The sequence below is a fragment of the Ranitomeya imitator genome, chromosome 5 (assembly GCF_032444005.1).
Source record: "Ranitomeya imitator isolate aRanImi1 chromosome 5, aRanImi1.pri, whole genome shotgun sequence".
Classification (NCBI taxonomy): Eukaryota; Metazoa; Chordata; class Amphibia; order Anura; family Dendrobatidae; genus Ranitomeya; species Ranitomeya imitator.
The window spans coordinates 33,507,892-33,531,190 of record NC_091286.1 but is presented as its reverse complement, the minus strand read 5'-3'; the positions used below and the strand labels follow the sequence as shown (position 1 = coordinate 33,531,190).

The following is a 23,299-nucleotide window of genomic DNA, read 5'->3' as shown; positions in this document are numbered from 1 at the left end:
TGCAAACTGCCCGGACAATGCAAACTGCCCGGACAATGCAAACTGCCCGGACAATGCAAACAGCCCGGACAATGCAAACTGCCCGGACAATGCAAACTGCCCGGACAATGCAAACTGCCCGGACAATGCAAACTGCCCGGACAATGCAAACTGCCCGGACAATGCAAACAGCCCGGACAATGCAAACTGCCCGGACAATGCAAACTGCCCGGACAATGCAAACTGCCCGGACAATGCAAACTGCCCAAACAATGCAAACTGCCCCACTTCTCTGTTCTCATGGATACTTTATTCTCAATGGCACCTGACAAATGAGCAACATACCGGGAGCACATTGTTATCACATATAGCTGGATACATCATAGAGAGGAAATACATAGATCAATAACACAAAAATAGTTTCTATAGCCTCTCCAATTCAATAGATAGATGATAGAGAATAGATAGATAATAGATATATAGATGATAGATAGAGAGATATATAGATAGATAGATAATAGATATAGATGATATAATAGATAGATAGATAGATAAATAGATAGATAGACAGATAATAGATATATAGATAATAGATAGAGAGATAATAGATAGATGATAGATAGATAGATAGATAGATAGATAATAGATGATAGATAGATAGATAGATAGATAGATAGATAGATAGATAGATAATAGATGATAGATAGATAGATAATATATAGATAGATGATAGACAGATAATAGATAATAGATAAATAGATGATAGATAGTTGATAGATAGATAGATAAATAGATGATAGATAATAGATAGATAGATAGATAGATAGATAGATAGATGATAGATAGATAGATAGATAGATGATAGATAGATAATAGATGATAGATAGATAATAGATAGATGATAGATAGATAGATAGATGATAGATAGATAATAGATAGATAGATAGATTATAGATAGATAGATAGATAGATAGATAGATGATAGATAGATAGATAGATGATAGATAGATGATAGATAGATAGATAGATGATAGATAGATAGATAGATAGATAGATAGATAGATAGATAGATAGATAGATAGATAGATAGATGATAGATAGATAGATGATAGATAGATAGATAGATAGATAGATAATAGATAGATAATAGATAGATAGATAGATAGATAGATAGATAGATAATAGATGATAGATAGATAGATAATAGATGATAGATGATAGATAGATAATAGATGATAGATAGATAGATAGATGATAGATAGATAGATAGATAATAGATAGATAGATAGATGATAGATAGATAATAGATGATAGATAGATAGATAGATAGATAGATAGATAGATAGATGATAGATAGATAGATAGATAGATAGATAGATAGATAGATAGATAGATAGATGATAGATAGATAGATAGATAGATAGATAGATAGATAGATAGATAGATAGATAGATGATAGATAGATAATAGATGATAGATAGATAATAGATAGATGATAGATAGATAGATAGATAGATAGATAGATAGATGATAGATAGATAATAGATAGATAGATAGATTATAGATAGATAGATAGATAGATAGATAGATGATAGATAGATAGATAGATGATAGATAGATGATAGATAGATAGATAGATGATAGATAGATAGATAGATAGATAGATAGATAGATAGATAGATAGATAGATAGATAGATGATAGATAGATAGATGATAGATAGATAGATAGATAGATAGATAGATAATAGATAGATAATAAATAGATAGATAGATAGATAATAGATGATAGATAGATAGATAATAGATGATAGATGATAGATAGATAATAGATGATAGATAGATAGATAGATAGATGATAGATAGATAGATAGATAATAGATAGATAGATAGATGATAGATAGATAATAGATGATAGATAGATAGATAGATAGATAGATAGATAGATGATAGATAGATAGATGATAGATAGATAGATAGATAGATAGATAGATAGATAGATAGATGATAGGTAGATAATAGATGATAGATAGATAGATAGATAGATAGATAGATAGATAATAGATATATAGATAGATAGATAGATAGATGATAGATAGATAATAGATGATAGATAGATAGATAGATAGATAGATAGATAGATAGATAGATAATAGATGATAGATAGATAGATAGATAGATAGATAATAGATGGTAGATAGATAGATGATAGATAGATAATAGATGATAGATAGATAGATGATAGATAGATAATAGATGATAGATAGATAGATAGATAGATAGATAGATGATAGATAGATAATAGATGATAGATAGATAGATAGATGATAGATAGATAATAGATGATAGATAGATATAGATAGATAGATAGATAGATAGATAGATAGATGATAGATAGATAATAGATGATAGATAGATAGATAGATAGATAGATAGATAGTAGATAGATGATAGGTAGATAATAGATGATAGATAGATAGATAGATAGATGATAGATAGATAGATGATAGATAGATAGATAGATAGATAGATAGATAGATAGATGATAGATAATAGATGATAGATAGATAATAGATGATAGATAGATGATAGATGATAGATGATAGATAGATGATAGATGATAGATAGATAGATAGATGATAGATAGATAGATAGATAGATAATAAATGATAGATAATAGATAGATAGATAGATAGATAGATGATAGATAGATAGATAGATAGATGATAGATAGATAGATAGATAGATAGATAGATAGATAGATAGATAATAAATGATAGATAATAGATAGATAGATAGATAGATAGATAGATAGATAGATAGATAGATAGATAGATAGATGATAGATAGATGATAGATAGATAGATAACTTTTCTAACTTTACTAGTAAGAACAGGTAATATTGATCTATAGATTTAGGGATTGGACCGTAACAAAAAAAAATATAGTAGAAACTATTTGGGAAATCACTTTTTACTTTTTCATCTTTTTTGTTTCTGGAGTTTGTTCTTTTTTACTTCAGAGTTTTTCTATTGACCTTACCTATTTAATCTCAATGATCGGAGGATTCAGAAAAACTCTGGAGACCGAACCTTCCACAATATCCTGATACAGGCGCTGTCTGCCCTGCACTGTTCATTAGTCCGTTTTATAACTTTTTTGGTGTTTTTTTCCTTGAGAGCCTCGTCTCCTACCAGTGTCAGATTAGTATTTGGGAAGACATTCTCCGGAGGTCGGTATCAGAAAGTCCAAGTTTCCTTTGTCACAACTCATTGGTTCAATGGTCTCAACCGTATGTAATGATGTCAGACAGTGATTTAATGAAAATAGTAATACCGGTCAAACGGCTGCGGTTAATTTGTAGGGTGAAACGAAGCTCTTCACTGTGTGCCATGATGTTTATTAAAGTCCCACGTTTCCATACAGTTAGGGGTTAATGGACCAGGTGACTGTTTCATGATATTTACTAGGAAACATTAACCCTTTCACTCAAGACGCCGGCCAAGAGTCTGCTGTGTTATATATGTAAAGTGGATGTAGGACATTGACAGCTCTACGCTGCCATCGTGAAATAATGTAACATACATACATATATGCCAAATAAATGCGTTTCCCAGAGACGTAATATAATTTTCCGTTGATCCTTTCTCAATCTCATACTGACACTATGAATACATAAAGGTATAAATCAAATAAAAGTTAAAAGCTCGAACCACGGAGAACACGACCTCAAGTTGATCATTTTACCACTATTCCTAAATAATGGGCGAACATGACTCAATCTGTATAGAATAAAAGGGGGGATTAAAGCATTTTACCGAATACATCAACCCTACAAACTCATCTCATTGGTCTATAAAGTAATGGAATAAGTAGCAACAAAACTTTACCAATCACAAGTCACATCCTGCAAAAAGTTTTCCAAAAACTCCTATTTAGGTTTTTTTTTTCTTTTGCACTAGTTCTGAAGATAAAGAAAAAAAAATCCCAGTTGTTAAATTCTGATCAATTCATGCTTTCTCGGAAAAAAATCCTTCTTCTCTACCGATTCCCCCCCCCCCCCCTCAATAAAAAAAAAAAGCTGCAGCCGCGTATCCAAGTGTTGACACATCTGACGTGAAACACAGACTTGTGATTACCGGGTAACCTCAAAACTCCCAGACGGCGGTATCAGCGATACGAGAGAAGACACTTGTCATATTCTACATATCAGCAGCATTCTATACCATTTTTTCCTCCCGAATTCTTCCGGTAAACTCAATATATCAGATATTACACAGTAATTGCTAGATCAGGAGCAGTAACTGTCTGCTGGGTCCTGTGAAGCAGAATGAGAGATGTCAATTGTGGTTAAGCAACGAGCGGCTGGAGAGATGACAGCGTCGCCTCGTTATATACACAGCTCTGCCTTACTTCTCCCCTTCTATCATCAGTGTCGTAGAAAGAAAAAAAAAAACCAAAACAACCGATACACCTTCCATCCAATTAACCATCCTAACTGCTGCCAAGATAAGGGGCGACAGATCAGATAATCTAGTATATAACATCTGCCACGGATCAACACACCTTTTCTATAGATAATATATCGTCGTGATCCATTTTTCTAAGACTTAGTACGCCGATATTACGAATGACGCGCCCCGTACGAGTTATTGTAGAGCGCGTGTGACCATAATAACATACAGATCGTCCAATGGACACCAAAGTCTACGTTGGTAGAACAGAATTTCTAGGTCTAGATTTTTTGGGGGGGCTACGCGACCAAAAAATGCGTAAGTTAAACTCCTGATGAAGTTCTGAAAATGAAAAAAAATTTAAAGAAAGAAAAAGGCGGAATCCTGATTTATTAAAAAAAATTAAAAAAAATAACGATCCTTTCTGCCAACAACGAGGCTTGGCTCGGACTCATCCTCCTCTTCTGTCTCCATCTGTATTCCCCCTTTTTTTTTTTTTTTCCTCCTTCTCCAAGTTGACTGTCCCACCTTGCTTCTGAAGTTGTCTCCTGATTGGTGTGCGCCCCCTGCCTTACGTCACTCAGAATGTGACGTTCAGTCTTCCTGTTTCCTCCAGCTGTGTCTTAAAGTAAATCTTGTCGTAGCGCGGAGCCTCAGCTGAGCTGCGCCTGCAGAACTAATACAATTACAGCCAGCCAAAGGAGAGAGAGCAGCACAAAAGATCTGTCCTCGCTCTCTGCTCTTGCTTCTCTACAATCTGCCTCCTGTTTGTTCTCTGTCAGATTCGCACACACGCGCGCACACACACACACACACACTCACTCGCACACATACGCACTCATACACTCTGTCCTTTAGTCATTCAGACACACACAAACATTCTCCCTCCCTTGTCAAATTGTACTATTCATCAGCAGATAGCCCGGGCTCCTTTGCTTTTCACCAGCACCACCGGATCAGTTTTCCTCGCTTTCACTGAGTAAGTATATAACCCTTCTGCCACCGGCTTGTCCCAAAAATAACTTCTGACCGCTAGATGCTTTAAGGATTTTACTATCTGAATAATTTCACGGAATGGGAACTTCACAGAAATGTCCTGGTGAATGGAGTAAGTGAAATTCCTGCCTTTTTTTTTCTTTTTCCCTTCTAACATTGTGTTTAGACTTGTTTTACACTTTCTAGGTAATGTTCGATTTACGGTATAGATTCCAAGTTCCGGTGTTGTAGACCCTCATCTTCTTAACTTATAGACTTGTATAGATTCCAAGTTCCGGTGTTGTAGACCCTCATCTTCTTAACTTATAGACTTGTATAGATTCCAAGTTCCGGTGTTGTTGACCCTCATCTTCTTTAACTTATAGACTTGTATAGATTCCAAGTTCCGGTGTTGTTGACCCTCATCTTCTTTAACTTATAGACTTGTATAGATTCCAAGTTCCGGTGTTGTTGACCCTCATCTTCTTTAACTTATAGACTTGTATAGATTCCAAGTTCCGGTGTTGTAGACCCTCATCTTCTTTAACTTATAGACTTGTATAGATTCCAAGTTCCGGTGTTGTAGACCCTCATCTTCTTTAACTTATAGACTTGTATAGATTCCAAGTTCCGGTGTTGTAGACCCTCATCTTCTTTAACGTATAGACTTGTATTTCAATTCTTTGGTCTAACTCTTTTTCTTTTTTTTTTATCATTTGCTTCTCATTTGCATCGACGCTTCCCTTTTTTTTGCTTTCTTGCATGTCAACTTTTCCAAGCAAAAGTTAAAGCTGACGGAGATCACGTTGGACATTTTTCACCCGTAGAGTCGGTCCACTTTTTAAAAATAAGCACAAAAAAAAAACTCCAGAAGGGATAGAAGTAAAAATTTTGTTTGTGAGATGAAGAGTAGTTCAAATTTAAAAAAAAAGCGAAATAATCAAGTTTTTAAGTCTTCGATTTCTAGTCCACTTTATTATTTGTGTATTAGCGAGTGCTAACTGATGATGATCGCCATCACCGGGAACACGGTGGCCTCCGTTACGATGAAGTACCACACATTACTTTAGGGTTAGGGAACTTCTTTGAATTTCTTAGAAATGACAAAAAAAAAAAAGCTTAGGGCTTGTCTTAAGAATGGATTGCATGTGTATAGCATTGTCTAGGGATGCTGTGGCAGAAGAGCATATGGTTAAGGCTGCAATGGTCCTCTCTGTGGTGAGCTAGTAAGGACGCTCTCCACTCCCAGGCTGCACATGCTGCTGTTTCAGAAGGGAACTGCTCAGTGCTGAATCTCCAGTCATTACTACTGTTTTCTTTTTGGAAGTTTATCCTTCATGCACGTTGCTTTTTCCCAGATCACTTATCATCCCCCCTGTGTGTCTGTGCGCCCCCTCTGTTCTTGCATTTCATTATTCCCTACTTATATGATTTTATGACACCCTTTAAAAAAAAAAGTTGTTTTCATAGTCAGGATAAGATTCCCTTCAAGGCAGCCGATGATTAATTTGCTTTAAAAGTTTTTGTTGAATTTTTTTTTTTAACCCCTCTAACCCTCCTCCTCCTCTTCTCCTTCTTCCTCCTCCTCTCCCTCTCCTCCAGTCTGGAAAGCTATTGTAAAACCATAACAAAAACGCGCATGGGCAACACAAGACAGGTGCGCTGTGTCAAGAGAGACAGGTGCAAGTTTTCGTTTAGTAGAATCTTTACCAGGCAACTATTATTGTTGAGTGGTTTATGAATTTATGGTCGCGAGATAAGGACGACTAAGGACTTCAGGGACTTTTCAAATTAGACCTGGTGAGATGTTTTGTGTATCAGTCTTTATTTGCATGCTAAGCACCGGGGGGCTGCATTATTAATCGTCAGGCTGATAGGAAGAAAATGATGTTTTCCATCAGTTTGCACGTTTTCCGAAGCGAAACCATATGTTCTAGGTTGGGAGCTGCTGTCATGTGCAAAGTTGCTTTGTCGTAGAAGTTTACCATTTTGCTTGATCGTTATGTATAGTCAGAACCGGTTGATTGAATATTTATTGGATTTTTTATGCTTACTCTTTCTCGTTTGTATTGCGTTGTAGATTATTATTGCTGTACTGTTTGTATTGTTTATTTGTCATTTATTACTAAACTTCTTTGTCGGAGTTTTTCTTAGATGATTAATGTACTGTATCATACTTCTATGATTTTATTTTTAGTCTTAGTAATATGATTTTCCTGGTGTTTTTTTGACGAATTGATATACGGTACCTACTTTCCATATATACGTAAATATCACCCTGCGTAGATTCTGCAAGCCCCCAACTGCATAGAAACTAAGGCGTAGGTTTCGGGGCTGTTTTCTAAGTTTACCTTGAAACGTTCGCTATGTTCGATCCTTAGAAATAGAAGCCGCTTATCTGTGTCAGTTCCACCTTTTAGTTCTGTGTCCTTTTGTACATTCAATACTTCTGCTTTTTATTAATCATCCAAGGAGGAACTTTAGATATAAAGGTGTAAAATATCATGAAACAGAATAGGCTCGCACTTCATTTTATGGCGGCTCTATATTCCACCTGACACTAGAGGTTAGAAGTTCCAGGGAAGTCACCTTCTGTCCTGGGTGACCTAAGTAAGTCGCATCTTTCCTTCTTCTGCCCACACGTAGAAGCGCCCGCACTTATGGGAATATCCAACCTATGATAGGATCCAGCAGCTATTCTGGCCTTACTAACTTTGCCGAACTTTGAGGTTTATAAAAAAAGTTACACTCTGATATTCCCTAGGTATTTGACGATGGTTTATCACTCAAGGAATAAACTCTAAACCCAAAGTATGAAGTAATCATTTCCCACTTCCCATTGACTTTCTCCATAGCCGAAGGTGTCCTTTACTTTAGCACAAAAATTTGGCTCATTTTAGTGATGATCGGAAGCATGAATAAAAATGTTATTTTTTTTATTGGCCACGATTACTTGATATATAAAAAATATTGTAGCAGTTTGAAAAGTTTACATGTAAAACATAACTTTCCTCAATTAACTTCCACCTTCCACTTTATGTGACGAAAAATGTTCAATAATCTGGAAAAAAATATGTAAACACATCTGCTTATACTATATATAGAAATAAATATACAGTATATATATATATATATATATCTGCTTATATCGTATATAGAAATAAATATACAGTATATATATATACATATATATATAAAAGTATATTATATGTATGTATGTATAGAAATATATATATATATATATATATATGAGAAAGGGATAAACATGTATATCTGTTGATATATGTGTACATCTATATATTTTTAATTATATATATGTATATCTATACATAGACAAATACAGATATATGTATGTATATATATATATATATATATATATATATATATATATGGTATCTATTTGTGCTATCCAGAATGCATTTACGTAAATCTGGCGTTTACTAAAATATAATATTTAAATTACTTGTTGCACCCGATTTATAGCTACTTGACCTTTTTGGAGACGAGTGCACCACAGTAGGTGCAAGAATAAATTATTTTAACCCCTGTAATTATTTGAACCCCCCTACATTTGCAAAAAAAATCAATTTTGATTCCACGGCTTGTGTTGTGGCAACATTTGCATAGAATAACAACATTGACAAAACACTTTTCGGCAACTTTAGAGACGCCGCCATCAAGACCGTCCAAGTTAACGTTTTTTAACATTTTTTTTTTCTAAACTATTGTTATTATTTTCTTAAATCATTTACAGTTACCCCAGGGTTTAAAACGTATGAATTACACATCCCCTATCGTAATGTCACGCTACCTGTCGCTTATTTTTTTTTGTCATATTTTTTAAAGCTTAACTCAATTTTCAAAATAATGGGAAAAAAAACTTTAAAAATAAAAAAAAAGAGAAACTCAGAAATATAAAAAAAAAATTAAATTCAAAGCAAAATAACACTATTAGTTGCAAGTTAGTTGCTTTTTACAGTTTTGTGGGTTTTGGGGGGGGAGGGCGAGGAGGGATGTATTAATTTTTTAAATAACAATTAACATTTTTTGTTAAGGGACACTGAGAAATGACAAGTGGTGAAAATAGTAAAAAAAAAAATTATCTCTGGCCAGCAGCTGCAAAACCTGAACAAAACAAGCAGTTAAACCATCTCACCCATTTAAACACTTTTATTAATTATTGCTTTCATCTTTTTCTTTTTCTTTTTTTTTTTTGCCAATCTGGATTAGTCTAAGCAAATTGAATATCATGGTCATCTGCCAATAGTGCGTGTTAGCATTGGATGAGCTATACGGTACAAAGGTAAACACATATGCTCACATTCACACACATATATATATATATATATATATATATATATATATATATATATATATATACACATGTATGGTTACCAGCCATCACTTCGCATGTATCAACCGCTGTTGTAATACGTCAAATGTTCTGGGATAGAATCACAAATATCATGAGTAACTCATTTAAAAAAAAGTTAGGAGAGACTACTAATAATTAAGTTAATTCTGACCTATATATAGTATGCATGTAGTATGTAATCTATGCAGATTTTACTTTAGGCCTTTCTCCAAAGTGAGACCCGATCTCCTTTTTTGGGTGAAATGTGTTTTTTTTTTACGATTTATAACTTTATATTGACCCAACTCGATTTAAGTTGCATGTACAGTATGTATTTATTGGATCCCACCGTCCCCTCGAAAAAGGCTTTTTTTCCAGCACCTTAAACCCTACCTTAATTTCGAGCCCGATTTTGTGGTCTCTTTCCGACTACTGTCTTGATATTGATGGTTTTGTCACGCTTCAATTATGCTTATTTGCATGAATAGTCATCCTTTAAAACTAACCACAGATGCCATCCTAGGGAGCACATAGATGTTTTTACAGGTGAACCGAAAGAGATGGGACCAATTCCAAAAAGTCTGCAGGCTGCCTTTGGCAATATACCCTATAATTGCTAAGATGTGCTCTGTTAAGCAAATGCATAGTTTAATATTAGATAAAAGCGCCATGGAACAAAAAAAAAATGGCTAATTTTTTTTTTTTTTTTTTTCCACTAAGCATAATTTTATCTCCCAAGGAAAGAGAGAGAGAGAAAGAGAACATACAGCCAAGGATATCTGCGCTGGCAACGTCACAAGTTTGTCAGTCTCGAGTTACTTTTAGTTGGGTCGTAGGCTCAGTGTTGTATGTTATCTTTCTTAAACTTTATTCCGAGGGAAACTATGACTCTTTGGAAGACGTCAGAGCATCTTCCTTTCGCACACTATTTTTATTTAATTGGGTCGTGTATACATTTTTCGACATTTTCCAGAAATGTTGCCGTCTTCAACAAAATGATGGACAAAGATGATGTCACTTGGCATCTGCAGCACAATTAGGGAATGAATGAGAGGAATAGTCTTTTCCCATAAACCTGTACATAAGGGTTCCGGAGGCTATAAAGAGGGGTTTACATGAACAACAGGAAATATACGCACTTAACACCAACGCTAATACGTAACTGTGAATAGGCGATCCCATCTTTGCAGAAATTTTTTTAACACTATTTTCATTTACCAGTTTCTTATTACACTTGAGGCTAAACGAGAATACAATTTTGACAGTGTTCAAATATTTAGGGAATTTTAACATTTTTTTTAGATTTCTTTCAACAATTTGCATCGATTTTTTCAAAAGTTTTGACACAAGAAAAAATTGCTCTTGCACCAACATCTTGACAGCCCAGTGGCTTAGCATACTTTTTACGGAATTAAAACATCTAAATCCTTCAGTAAAGACTCGATATTTGTACTTCTCTACGTTTTTTTCCATCTTACTAAAAGGCTTTCATCTATTCCTCCATCTTTCTTTTTTTTTGTTGTAATATCTCAATTTAATCAATTGGTTGGATTCTTCTAAACCATTTCTTTAGGAGATAAACCAGCATCCTTTTAAGCGTTTGTGTGCATGAATCATATTACCGTTGCCTAAGCATTTTTTATTTTGTGTTCATGTATTTTTTTTTTTCTTAAATCTTAATCCATCTTAAACCAGTGAAGCAGAAATATTTAAAAATGTTTCATTTCAAGCAGAGTGCATAATAAATTGCAATAATTGTAATGTGCCATAAATCCCAAAGCCTATGCATTTTGCATTTTATTCAGGATTGAGGTCAGGAAATTTGGAGAAATTTAAAGAAAATGATTCATCAGTCCTTTTGTTCTGTTGGCCAGGGTCCCAGGATTCTCGAGCTGTGCCCAGCTGACAAGCTTTTGAAGATGGCACAATAACAGTCCAGTGATGCCTGACCATGACAGCGCAGCCCTCTTAAGCAGGCAGACCAAGAGAAGAAGAGTTGACATTGGAGTGAAAAGGACTGTAGGGACAGCATCTGCATTTTTTGCTAAAGCAAGAGCATCGTTTTTCAGTGCCATGAATCCCCAAGGTGTAGATCAGGATATTGAGTATTCAGTGGTGCAGCATGCAGATGGGGAAAAGTCGAATGTACTCCGCAAGCTGCTAAAGAGGGCGAACTCCTATGAAGATGCAATGATGCCTTTTCCAGGAGCAACCATCATTTCCCAGCTGTTGAAAAATAACATGAACAAAAATGGTGGCACGGAGCCCAGTTTCCAAGCCAGTGGGCTCTCCAGCACAGGCTCAGAGATACATCAGGAGGATGTGTGTAGCAACTCTTCAAGAGACAGCCCCCAAGAGTGTCTTTCCCCTTTTGGCAGGCCTGCGATGAGAGATTTTGAAATAGATCGGTTGTGCGATGAACACCTGAGAGCAAAGCGTGCCCGGGTTGAAAATATAATCAGAGGTATGAGCCATTCCCCAAATGTGTCAATGAGGGGCAATGAAATTGAAAGAGACGGAGCCCCTCGGTCCATAAGTCCCCGAGAAAGCTATCGAGAGAACAAGCGCAAGCAAAAACTGCCGCAGCAGCAACAGCAGAGTTTCCAGCAGCTGGTTTCAGCTAGGAAAGAGCAGAAGCGAGAGGAGCGTAGACAGCTGAAACAGCAGCTGGAGGACATGCAGAAACAGCTGCGCCAGCTGCAGGAAAAGTTCTACCAGATCTATGATAGCACTGATTCTGAGAATAATGAAGATGGCAACCTCTCCGAAGACAGTATGCACTCTGAAATGATAGATGCTAGAGCCAGGGATTCTGTGGGCAGGTCAGATAATGAAATGTTTGACTTAGATCCTGCGCAGTTCATTGACCGTGCAAGAGCCCTTATCAGGGAGCATGACATGGCACCAGATAATCAACAGAAAAGAGAAGGACCTAAAGACAAAGATCATTTTCATAGCATTTTCCACCCAGAAGGCAAACATCTGGCAGAGACACTAAAGCAAGAACTGAATACCGCCATGTCCCAGGTAGTGGACACGGTGGTAAAGGTCTTTTCTGCTAAACCCATTCGTCAACTTCCTCAGGTCTTCCCACCCCTTCAGATTCCTCAGGCAAGATTTGCAATCAGTGGAGAAAACCATAACTTCCACACCACCAACCCACGTCTGCAGTGCTTTGGCGACGTCATCATTCCAAATCCCTTGGACACATTTGGTGGTGTTCAGATGCCTAGTTCCACAGACCAAACTGAAGCACTGCCCTTAGTTGTACGAAAAAATTCTAATGACCAGCCACCCCCTGGACCTCCACCTGGCCCCCATCATCCTTCACTACATCAATCTCCTCTCTCAGCAGCTACCAGTTTCTCACCATCTTTCCGTCACCCATTCCCTCTTCCACTCATGGCATACCCATTTCAAAACCCATTGGGTGCCCCACCATCAGCCTTTCAAGCAAAAGACAGATCATCCCCAGAATCCCTAGACTTGACTAGGGAGACCACCAGTTTGAGGACCAAGATGTCAACCCACCATATGAACCATCATCCATGCTCTCCAGCCCACCCACCAAGCTCAACGGAAGGGCTATCGCTGTCTTTCATCAAGTCGGAGTGTGGAGACATGCAAGATATGTCTGACATTTCACCTTACTCGGGAAGTGCAATATCCTTTTGAAAGAATTTTATAAGTTTATAATCCTTTTATCTTACAGTCATTGAACAATTTAAAGGGGTTGTCCAAGAATTTTAGAAATCAAGCAGCAGACAGAAAAGGTAAAATCTGCCACCATATCCGTGGTCCCCGTTGGTCTTTTCATATCTACGTGCAGCAATGATGTCATGTACATTCTGATCACTGTGGCAGCCAATCACTGGTCTTAGTTGTCACATGGCGTACATGTAAGTATCACTGCTAAGGCTAATTATTGGCTGTATTGCTCACATGTTCGTACAGTACATGATTGCTGCAGCAAAATAAACAAAGAGGAACACCAGGGTATCATAAATAAAGCAGTAGTTTTTATTTTATCACATTTCCTTCAGCTTTATTGATTTCTAACACTCCTGGACAACCTCTTTTTGATATATTTATGTCTATTTTATTAGAACACATAGATACTTTCTATTCTATTGTAAATGAGAACGTACGTGTAAATCACTATATGTATATGTATTAGAAATACTAGAAAGGATATAATTCATTTTATGGTCCTTCACTATTACTGTTCACTTAACACTCAACAGAAGTTTGGTAGAGATAAGGCAATATTGAAGGATTTGGAGTTTGATGTGAATTGCCTAAAAGCAAGACAGTACTCCTTATTGGGTAGTACATGGTTAAGACACCAAGCCTTATTAGTAAAGTTGGTCCGAATCGTTTAGCAGAACCCGGTCCATAAGGCACATCAGTAATCTGTGGCTACTGGACGGGAGCCTTGAGAACCGACTGGAACCTGACGGAATCCTCGTCTTTTCTTTTGATTAGCCGACCTGGTACGCCATCCATCGTTGTTACGTGATGCACATGTGACGTTGCGCCAGGTCGAAAGAAGAGCGGATGCTATCAGGTAAGAGGCGGTTCTCGCGACTCCCATTCAGCGGACACTGAGTAGTGACGTGGCCAATGGACCGCGTTCTGCAAATCGATTCTCAACAATTCTAGCTATTGGTAACTGTCCCCCCCCCCCAAAGCATGTCTGACGCTAAGGCTCTGATTATGTCCCATTAAGATACCTACGTTGGAGGTACACAAGTATCAAATACTGTCTCCGTCTGCAGCCGAAATCCTCATAATCTGCTCTTAGAGAAACATTTAGTATATATTTAATTCCAAACTGAGCAGAAGGTAAACGACTTATATTTGTTTAAACTTTCTGAAAATATTTCATAATCACTCGTTGCTTTTTTCCGTCTTCACTGTCTGTATTCATAGTAGAAACGATAAATACCATCAGTCATTATTGGTTATATGATATTATATTCTAGTAGAGTTTCCTTTTTTTTTGCAGAATTTTACTATTTAAGGTTAGATTTACATCAGTCTGGAATTTCACGTTCTCATTTATTTGATCATAACCTGGCATACCAGTAGTTTCTGCGTGTCACTGAATGGAGTGATGGAGGGGGTGCGATAAATGCAGAGACCCAACTAGTAAAAGGCGGAGGGAACATTTCATTATTATTTTCTAAGACTCGTTCTGTTCGATTTCAAAGATTCATTAGAAGTGAATATTGAACTGATTTCATGCGATGTTTACATATCATATATACAGTCTACTATGGTGGCCTTACCGTATAGGTTCTTCTTCTGGCCATATATGTCCGTTGACTGGACCCTTTGATTGCACCACCAGCTTAATGATATATGGAGAAACTCTGCCTTATTTGTCATGGTTCAAGTAAATTGTCCATTGTTGGTCGCTCTATGTGGAGACCATTGACTAAAGACGCCCCATTATTGGTGAGCCAAAAATGATTCAGAAATGACAACATAAGCCCAATATATACTCTTCTAAACACATGTAATGGGATACATTTAGCTACTTTGCAAGGAAAGACTTTGGTACAGGTACTATTTCTTACAACTCTAGACAGGTCTGTAAGTTTGTCAGGTTTTCGGTATAAAAAATGATTTAGTTATATAGCAATTTTCATCAACTCACCCCAAACTGGAAACACCAAAAATTAGGAAAAAATGCAAAATAATAATACAAATGCAGTTGTTATAAATATGGTTCATGTGCTACATAACGGTCTGCGTTAGGTTTACGGTATGTGCCCTTTTACTATGCACTTTTCGACTTAAAAGTTTCTCCACCTTTGGGAACATTTTTATTTTTTACTTAAATGGATTGTATTTTTGGCTACAAATCATTTTGGCAATTGGGTTTCATTAACAATGTTTTCCCGCTTGCCTTCTATAGCCTGTCTGAGAAAATGAATTAACTGAGAATCCGTCAGCGAGTTCATTCCGACGACCTGAAGGAGAGTTCGTAACTCTTTTCTCTGCTGATTTATCACCACTGACCGCATCATAGTTATATGTGTTCATGGAAATAAAAAGCCTGTAAAATCCAAAGTATGCAAAATGTTTAATGAAACCCTATTGCCAAAATGTTTTTTATCCTCAAATATACGCATTTAAGTAAAAAAAAAAAAATTCCCCAAAGGTGAACAACACTTTTAAATGTTTGGAAAATGCATTATAAACAGTTCCTAAATGTATGTACCAAGGCCAAATTAATAATGGGAGTATTAAACGTATTGTATTAAAATGTGAAGGAAATACTAAACTTTGTAATGTCGAGTGTACAGATTCAGGTATTGTTTAGAGAATACCCTAGATGGAAATTATAACAATTGCATTTAAAATCAATTTCTAAATATTAACAGCGTTTCCCCCAAGTTGGGTCCACGTCATTGTGATTGACCGTCACCGGTCCCGAGAACAGGTCAGTTGTGAAGACCTGACATTAAAGTATAGGCACGAGCGGAAGATTTCTTGCAAAAAGTTTTGCAACTGGAAATCATTCAGGGTTCATTTCAAAGGGGTTGTTTTTTTTTTTCGACTTCAAGAACGTGGTCTTTTTGCAAAATCGATTCATACTGAGTGGCAAAAATTTCGGCAGCAAATCTGCCATGTGCGAAAGTACCTTAGGACTGCAAATGAAACAAGATAATGTCTAAGGCCCGATAGGAATCATTTAGGGTTTTTTAACAATTATAAATGACCCCTAACAGTGGGTTTATGCTTTCAAGTGACGTCTACGTATAAATACATTTCTACGTCTTCATCAATCCTCGTAGACGTAATAGTAAAAAATGAAACCAGTCATCGGGCTGGTGTTTTCGGCATGGCAACGCCATGCGTATTTTTGTGCCAGTCTTTGCAAATCTTTTCCACTTTCTCATCTTCTTTTTTGTGCGTTTTCCCAATATTAAGAGGATGATTTTGCAGCTCATGATGCCAATAAGGCCCATGGAGAGACAATACACTGAGGATACGAGCGCCTTCGGGGCTTGGATCACACACAGAAGTGACTCTGTGTTCTCCAGCGTCTCTCGATATTACATCCCTAACAGAAGGAACCACGGAGCAGTTGTGCTCAGTAGGTAGGCTGGCGCCAGTCGTGTGCTCGACGTCAAACAGCTTTCCCCCTGAAAAAAGGAGAATATATTCCTACGCTGTTGTAGAGGAAGCGTGAGTCGAGTCCACAGATGACTCTCATCGTCTTCAGGAGGTTAATTATTACAGAAGAGGACGATGCCATGTTTGTGTTCTCAGGACGCAGGTAGCGATTGGTTACCTCTGTATAAAGTTCCCTTGTACGGCCTGGAGTCTGCTGTGCGGGCCCGGTGCAGCTGCCTGCTATGCATGATTAACCTCTGTTCGGCTTTACTTAGAAATCTTTTGTCCTGACGTGCACAAAGCAAATTATTTTAGAAAGCCACTGAGCACAATTAAATTAAAAAATCAGCATTGATGGCTACCGGCACAGCCGCCATTGTGTTTCCTGTTGCCGATTTGTGAATATTGATATCTTCTGATCTATTGATATCTTCTTATGATCCTCCGTCACATTTGAAGTTTTAGTATTGAAGATGAGCAAATCTAGCAAAATCTAAATTCATTCGAATTTGGCCAGGAAATTCGATTCGCATTGAATTCATTTCATTGCAAAAAAAATAGTGCATTTTTATGCTCGGAGGTCTCTCCAGATATCATGAAAAACATGAAAAAACAGTAAAATAAACAAAAAATGATGCTCGTTCTCACCTGTGCCGGAACGCAAACCATGCTCCAGTCCAGTTGCTTTCTTCGGTCCAATCACCGACACGGTCTTTAGTGGATCATCTTTGGTGTCTTCCAATTTAAGTGGCATCTTTGGCGCCTATGACTAGGCCAGGACGTCACTTGAAATTTGTCAACTAATGTCAACACGTCACAGCTTAATCACAGCAATAAACGGCAAAGATGAAAAGTGCTGAAGATGCAGGTGGCAGGAAACTCTAAAGATGGCCCAATGAAGACCTCACCGGTGACCGGAATGATGAAGAAGACGGAAGCAGGGTCGAGTGGCAGGACAGGTGAGGTCCAGGTGAGTATAATATTTTTCATTTTGTTACCCCTTTCCCAATCTTTTATAATCTAGCAAAATGGCGTCCAGACACCAATTTGTTTTTTTGATTTGATTTGCCAGGAGCAAATCACGCAAAAAAAAAGAATTGGATTCAAGCAAATCTGAATTTGTCATCTCCTAGTCTGTATACAGGATAAGTAGAGTTGATTTTGTTGTTGAGCTGTTTAGTTTCTTATGCACACCCTAATAACTGTGTCGGCATATGTCAGAGATATTCTCTCCTAGAACCAATGCCACAATGCTGTGTGTGTAGTCTGAAAATCCGAATGTCTTCGTATGCAATCAGAAGCGTACCGTGTGGCCCAATATTGGCATGTGCATAGGCCATTAGGGTAATGCAGGAGGGTAAAATGGATCCCTAAATTATAATCGCATCATTGTACCGCGGCCATAGTAAGCATCGCTGCTCACTCACCTGCCCAGGACCATAACGAATGCAAATTCTTGTCCCAAACCAGTCGCATTAAGTAGCACATTCTGTTTTCACTGCTGTAACTTTTTAAGCCCCAGCTTCCGTCTTGATATAATTATTAGTCGCATCCACATAATACTAAGGGGCCAATTCATTATGCAGTTTTCATCAGAATTGGATGGGATTTAACATTTCTTGAAATGCCACATAATGTTTGTCGCAAAATTTGTTTAGGCAAAAAAAAAAAGTTACAACCACTTCCGCCAACTTGTTGAAAACTGGGCAAAGCTCTGGTGGTATGGGTTGTGGCAAGCAAGCTCCATGTATTAATTTTATGGCACAAAAAGTACAACCGTAGCCTTTCTGTATAATTCTGGCGGTGGCGTACCACAGTTGAAAATTCCCTAAAAATGGCAGACAAATTTTAATGAATTTGCCGAATCTTACTCCAGCACTTGGGTCATCAGTACTGGTGTGCAAAATGCCAGCCTTGATGAATCGCGGCCTAAGAGCTGGAGAGGCTCACGCTAACTCGATGCCATAAATGTAATATATCGTAACTGCAGAAACCACGCGAGGGCGAGATATTCAACAGAATACTCAGACTTACATGTGCATGGGCAGATGGATAGATAGATATTAAATAGATAAAAACAATAGAATAAAGCAGCCTCTATAAGAACTGTGATGTCTGCAAACTTCACTGCTTATTCCTATAGAGCAGGTGTGATATTTGTGTTCCAGATGTCTGAATAAGATGCAACAGGTTCTCCTGCCCAGTCCTGACATTGGTAAGTCCTGTCGCTGTTTTTGTGCCTTTTTAATTATCAATATTGTACGGTGTATAGATTATCTTCTTATAGTAATGTCACAGTAAGTGGGACAGAAGTAGATGATAGATAGATAGATAGATAGATAGATAGATAGATAGATAGATAGATAGATAATAGATAGATAGATGATAGATAGATAGATAGATAGATAGATAGATAGATAGATAATAGATAGATGATAGATAATAGATAGATGATAAATAGATAGATAGATAGATAATAGATAGATGATAGATAGATAATAGATAGAAAGATAGAAAGATAGATAGATAGATAGATAGATAGATAGATAATAGATAGATAGATAGACAATAGATAGATGATAGACAGATGATTGATAGAAAGATAATAGATAGATGATAAATAGATAGATAGACACATATAGATAGATAGATAGATAGATAGATACAGTAGACAGATAATAGATAGATGATAGATTATAGATAGAAAGTCAATAGACAGATGATAGACAGATGATTGATAGATAGATAATAGATAGATGATAGATAATAGATAATAAATAGATAGATAATAGATAGATAGATAGATAGAAATATGATAGATAGATGATAGATAGATAGATAGATAGATAGATAGATAGATGATAGATAGATGATAGATAATAGATAGATAGATGATAGATAGATACATGATAGATAGGTAATAGATAGATAGATGATAGATTATAGATAGATAGATAATAGATAGAAAAATAATAGATAGATGATAGATAGATGATAGACAGATGATTGATAGATAGATAGATAGATAGATAGATAGATAGATAGATAGATAATAGATCTTGATCAGGGGTTGTGTGCATAGTAGTAAGTGCTCATCAGGCTATGTTCACACTTTGCGTTTTTGCTGTTTTTTTCTGCAGATAAAACCTGCTCTTTTGGCAGTAAAGAAACTGCTTACAAAAAGCAGTTTTTTGCTGCTTTTTTATTGTCTCTTGTTCTTGCTGATAAATTTAGTGCCCCCCCAAAAACATAATGCAACCTCCTTAGGTTTTTGCAGCAGCATTTTTTGCTGCGTTTTTGCACTCACTCGTTGCTTTCTATGGGTGAAAATACGCAGAAGAATTGATATGCTGCCGTTTTCCAATTCAGTCAGGAAAAAAAAAAAACTATGTGTGTTCATGAGATTTCTGAAATCTCATAGGTTCGGGTGGTACTGTAAAACACAACTTAAAATTTGCATAATTAAAAACAAACTGCACCAAAAATGCAACGTGTGAGCATAGCCTTACTTGAGTTTGCCTAGGGTGCTCTGGTATGCACCGATTATCGCGGGTGCACGAGTGACATATTCGAGACCCAGCGGCTGCGTGTTTCATGGCTGTTAGACGGCCACAAAACGCTGATTCTTCAAGAAGATGCAAAAAAAAAAATAACAATTAGTTGTGGCATGTTCCATAGCATGCTGTGTTATGGAGATTGAGGCCACGTGCACACGTTGCGGATTTTTCCGGACTGATTTTGGTAAATCCGCAGGTAGCACGCACTGCGGATTTCCTGCGGAATTACCGTGGATTTACCGCGATTTTCTTGCGGATTTCACCTGCGGATTCCTATTATGGAGCAGGTGTAAACCGCTGCGGAATCCGCACAAAGAATTGACATGCTGCGGAATAAACAAGCTACTTTTCCACACGTTTTTTTCCGCAGCATGTGCACTGCGGATTTTGTTTTCCATAGGTTTACATGGTACTGTACAACGTATCGAAAACTGCTGCAAATCCGCAATGTGTGCACATACCCTTACCCCTTGTAACGGCATTATGGTGAGAAATACAGAACTGCAGGGATGATACATAGGGCCTTACAAGCACCATACAGGAAAAAAAAAAAACATAAGACAAAGTTTTAAAAGTACAGCATTTAAAAAAAAAAAAAAAACAACATGGCTACTCTCCTCAATCTCCCAGTATGCAGCTTGACAGGGATCCATGTGTCCATAAGAAATTACTATTCTTATTCGGCGTGGTTTAGAAGCTGGCCCGAACTGTGTGCTCTCCAATGCTACAGGCAGAGACAGCTTTGCCTCTGCAGCTGCGGAGGAGCGCCGCCGTAATGGAGAGTGTGGATCCCGCCAGCTTCAAAGCAGCACTTGCAAGCTCTATAGAAAAAAAAGCTTGTAAGTGCACCACTTTTTGTCTAGAAGACCGGCCATTAAATATTCCTCCTTTCGTAAGAGTGAAGAAGATTAGCGGCGTAAGATGTCGGGCACATCACTCCACTAGTCTCTGGATCAAGACTGATGTACTAAACACTGGTCTTGATGACTTTCCTGCCATAAGTAAGGATTGAGTCAAACAACAGCAAAGAATGTTTTTTTTTGTTTTATTTTACAATTTTTCATGCAGAACCCTTATGAGTTTTCACATACTCTAAAGCTCCTAAGTTATGCAGCCTGGACTAATTAAAGCTTTGGATGCGTTTAATAATGATTTTATTCTTACCTGTGGTTGTTTAGATGAGCTTCATCAAATTCCAGATTTGGGCCATATTGCAGCAATGCCCCTCGGGAGAACAGCTCCATAATGCGGCATTTCTCCTATGGGACTTGTATGAGACTCTATGGGTATGCGCACACTTTAAGCATTTGGTGCAGAAATTTCTGCACCATTTCTCCATGTTTTGGCTGGAAAAAAACGTGCGTTTTTGCTGCATTTTCTACTTGCAGATCTGCAAGTCACAAATAAGCAACGAGTTCGTGAGACTTCAGGGTTCTCATTCACTTTGCTGACTGGAAAGGAAACCCTTCGGGTTCAATGGCAAATCTGCACTGAAAAAAATGCATCAAAAACGCAACGTGCGCACACGGCCTAAAGCTAAATCCCTTAATATGGATGCCCTACTATAGATCTGTACTAAATGGATGTAATTGAGGCCTTATATAAAGTTTCTGAATTATCGGGGTTAAAACTAATGCTAGGAGATGCATTTCTTGCATAGTCATAAAAACTATGAAAGCTGAAGGGAAAAAAATATTTTGATATTAAGAGTTCCCCATCAGAAATGAAAGGGGGTTACCAGGAATAACTTTTCCCTCCCCATCGGCTTCTCATAGGTTAAAATATTAAACTCTCGTATTTCTCACGCTCCTCAGGTGTCTCTGGCGCTGCCCCAATTTTTGGACAGGTTGCAGCGGTGACTAGCGCGAGTGACTACTGCAGCCAATCAGTGTGCTCAGAGACTTCTTGCCATCTACCTGGGTTCAACATAGCTTATTTATATAGTTATATGTCCATTTTTTTGGCTTAAGTGCATGTGTTTTGGGCTACAAATAATTTTTGCAATTGAGTTTCAATAATGATGTTACACTGTTTGGTGCTTTGTTTCCCAACACATTCAACTTTAACGTGGTCTGTGGGAGTGATGAGCGAATGTGCTGGGATGAGGTGTTATCTGAGCATGCTCAGGTGCTAGTCGAGTGTCTTCGCCCTGCTCGAATAATATGTTCAACCTCCACAACACACGCAGGGAATTGCCCAACAAACAGGCAATCCTTGCATGTAATACAGCTGTCGATCAGCCGCGAGAGATGCAGCCGCAAGGAATCGAACATATTTTTTGAGCACTTAGCTAGCATCTGAGCATGCTCAGATAACACCTTATCCCAGCACGTTTATTCATCACTAGTCTTTGGTCAAAAATCAACTGAGTGAAGCTCATAAAAACAGAGATAAAGGAGTTGCAAACTCTCATGCATGCCTTCAGAACAAGCTCGCTGATGGCTTCTCAGTTAACTTATTCTGCAGCCATTTATAGACAGTGCAGCACAGAGGCAATAGGAGACAAACACTGCTAAATTAATTAATCCTAATGTCAAAAAAGATTTTTAGCCCAAAATTTGTGCATTTAAATAAAAAAAAAGAAAAAGAAAATGGCCCCAAAGATTGAGAATCCCGTTAATGCTTTAAATTGTTAGGGCATGTTAGGTGAGGCTATGGGTTGAACTAGATGGACTCAAAGTCTTCCTTCAACCTTAATAACTATGTAACTATGTATAACTAACTATGTAAATTTGCAAGCATGATTTAAAAACATATTTTTTAGTTTTAGCATAAAAATATTACTCGTGCTACAATGTAAATTTCTGCAATTTTCCGATTTAATTTCTTCATTAATTCCTAAAGGTTTTCAAGA

At 37.2% G+C, this 23,299-nt stretch overlaps 1 protein-coding gene and 1 long non-coding RNA gene across 2 annotated transcripts in view; one reads left to right on the top strand and one right to left on the bottom strand.

The window, feature by feature from the left end:
- The window catches only part of LOC138681199 (uncharacterized), a 41,112-nt gene extending 36,102 nt beyond the window's left edge, over nt 1-5,010 (bottom strand). Inside the window, exon 1 of the long non-coding RNA XR_011321897.1 lies at nt 4,960-5,010. This is a non-coding gene — a long non-coding RNA (uncharacterized lncRNA). The remainder of the gene's footprint in view (nt 1-4,959) is intronic.
- A 311-nt stretch (nt 5,011-5,321) lies between these two features.
- Nucleotides 5,322-23,299, top strand: part of PROX1 (prospero homeobox 1) — a 99,857-nt gene continuing 81,879 nt past the window's right edge. The window contains exons 1-2 of the mRNA XM_069768506.1: nt 5,322-5,410; nt 11,635-13,418. Of these exons, the coding sequence (XP_069624607.1) occupies nt 11,702-13,418 (1,717 nt within the window). The 5' untranslated portion in view covers nt 5,322-5,410; nt 11,635-11,701. The remainder of the gene's footprint in view (nt 5,411-11,634; nt 13,419-23,299) is intronic.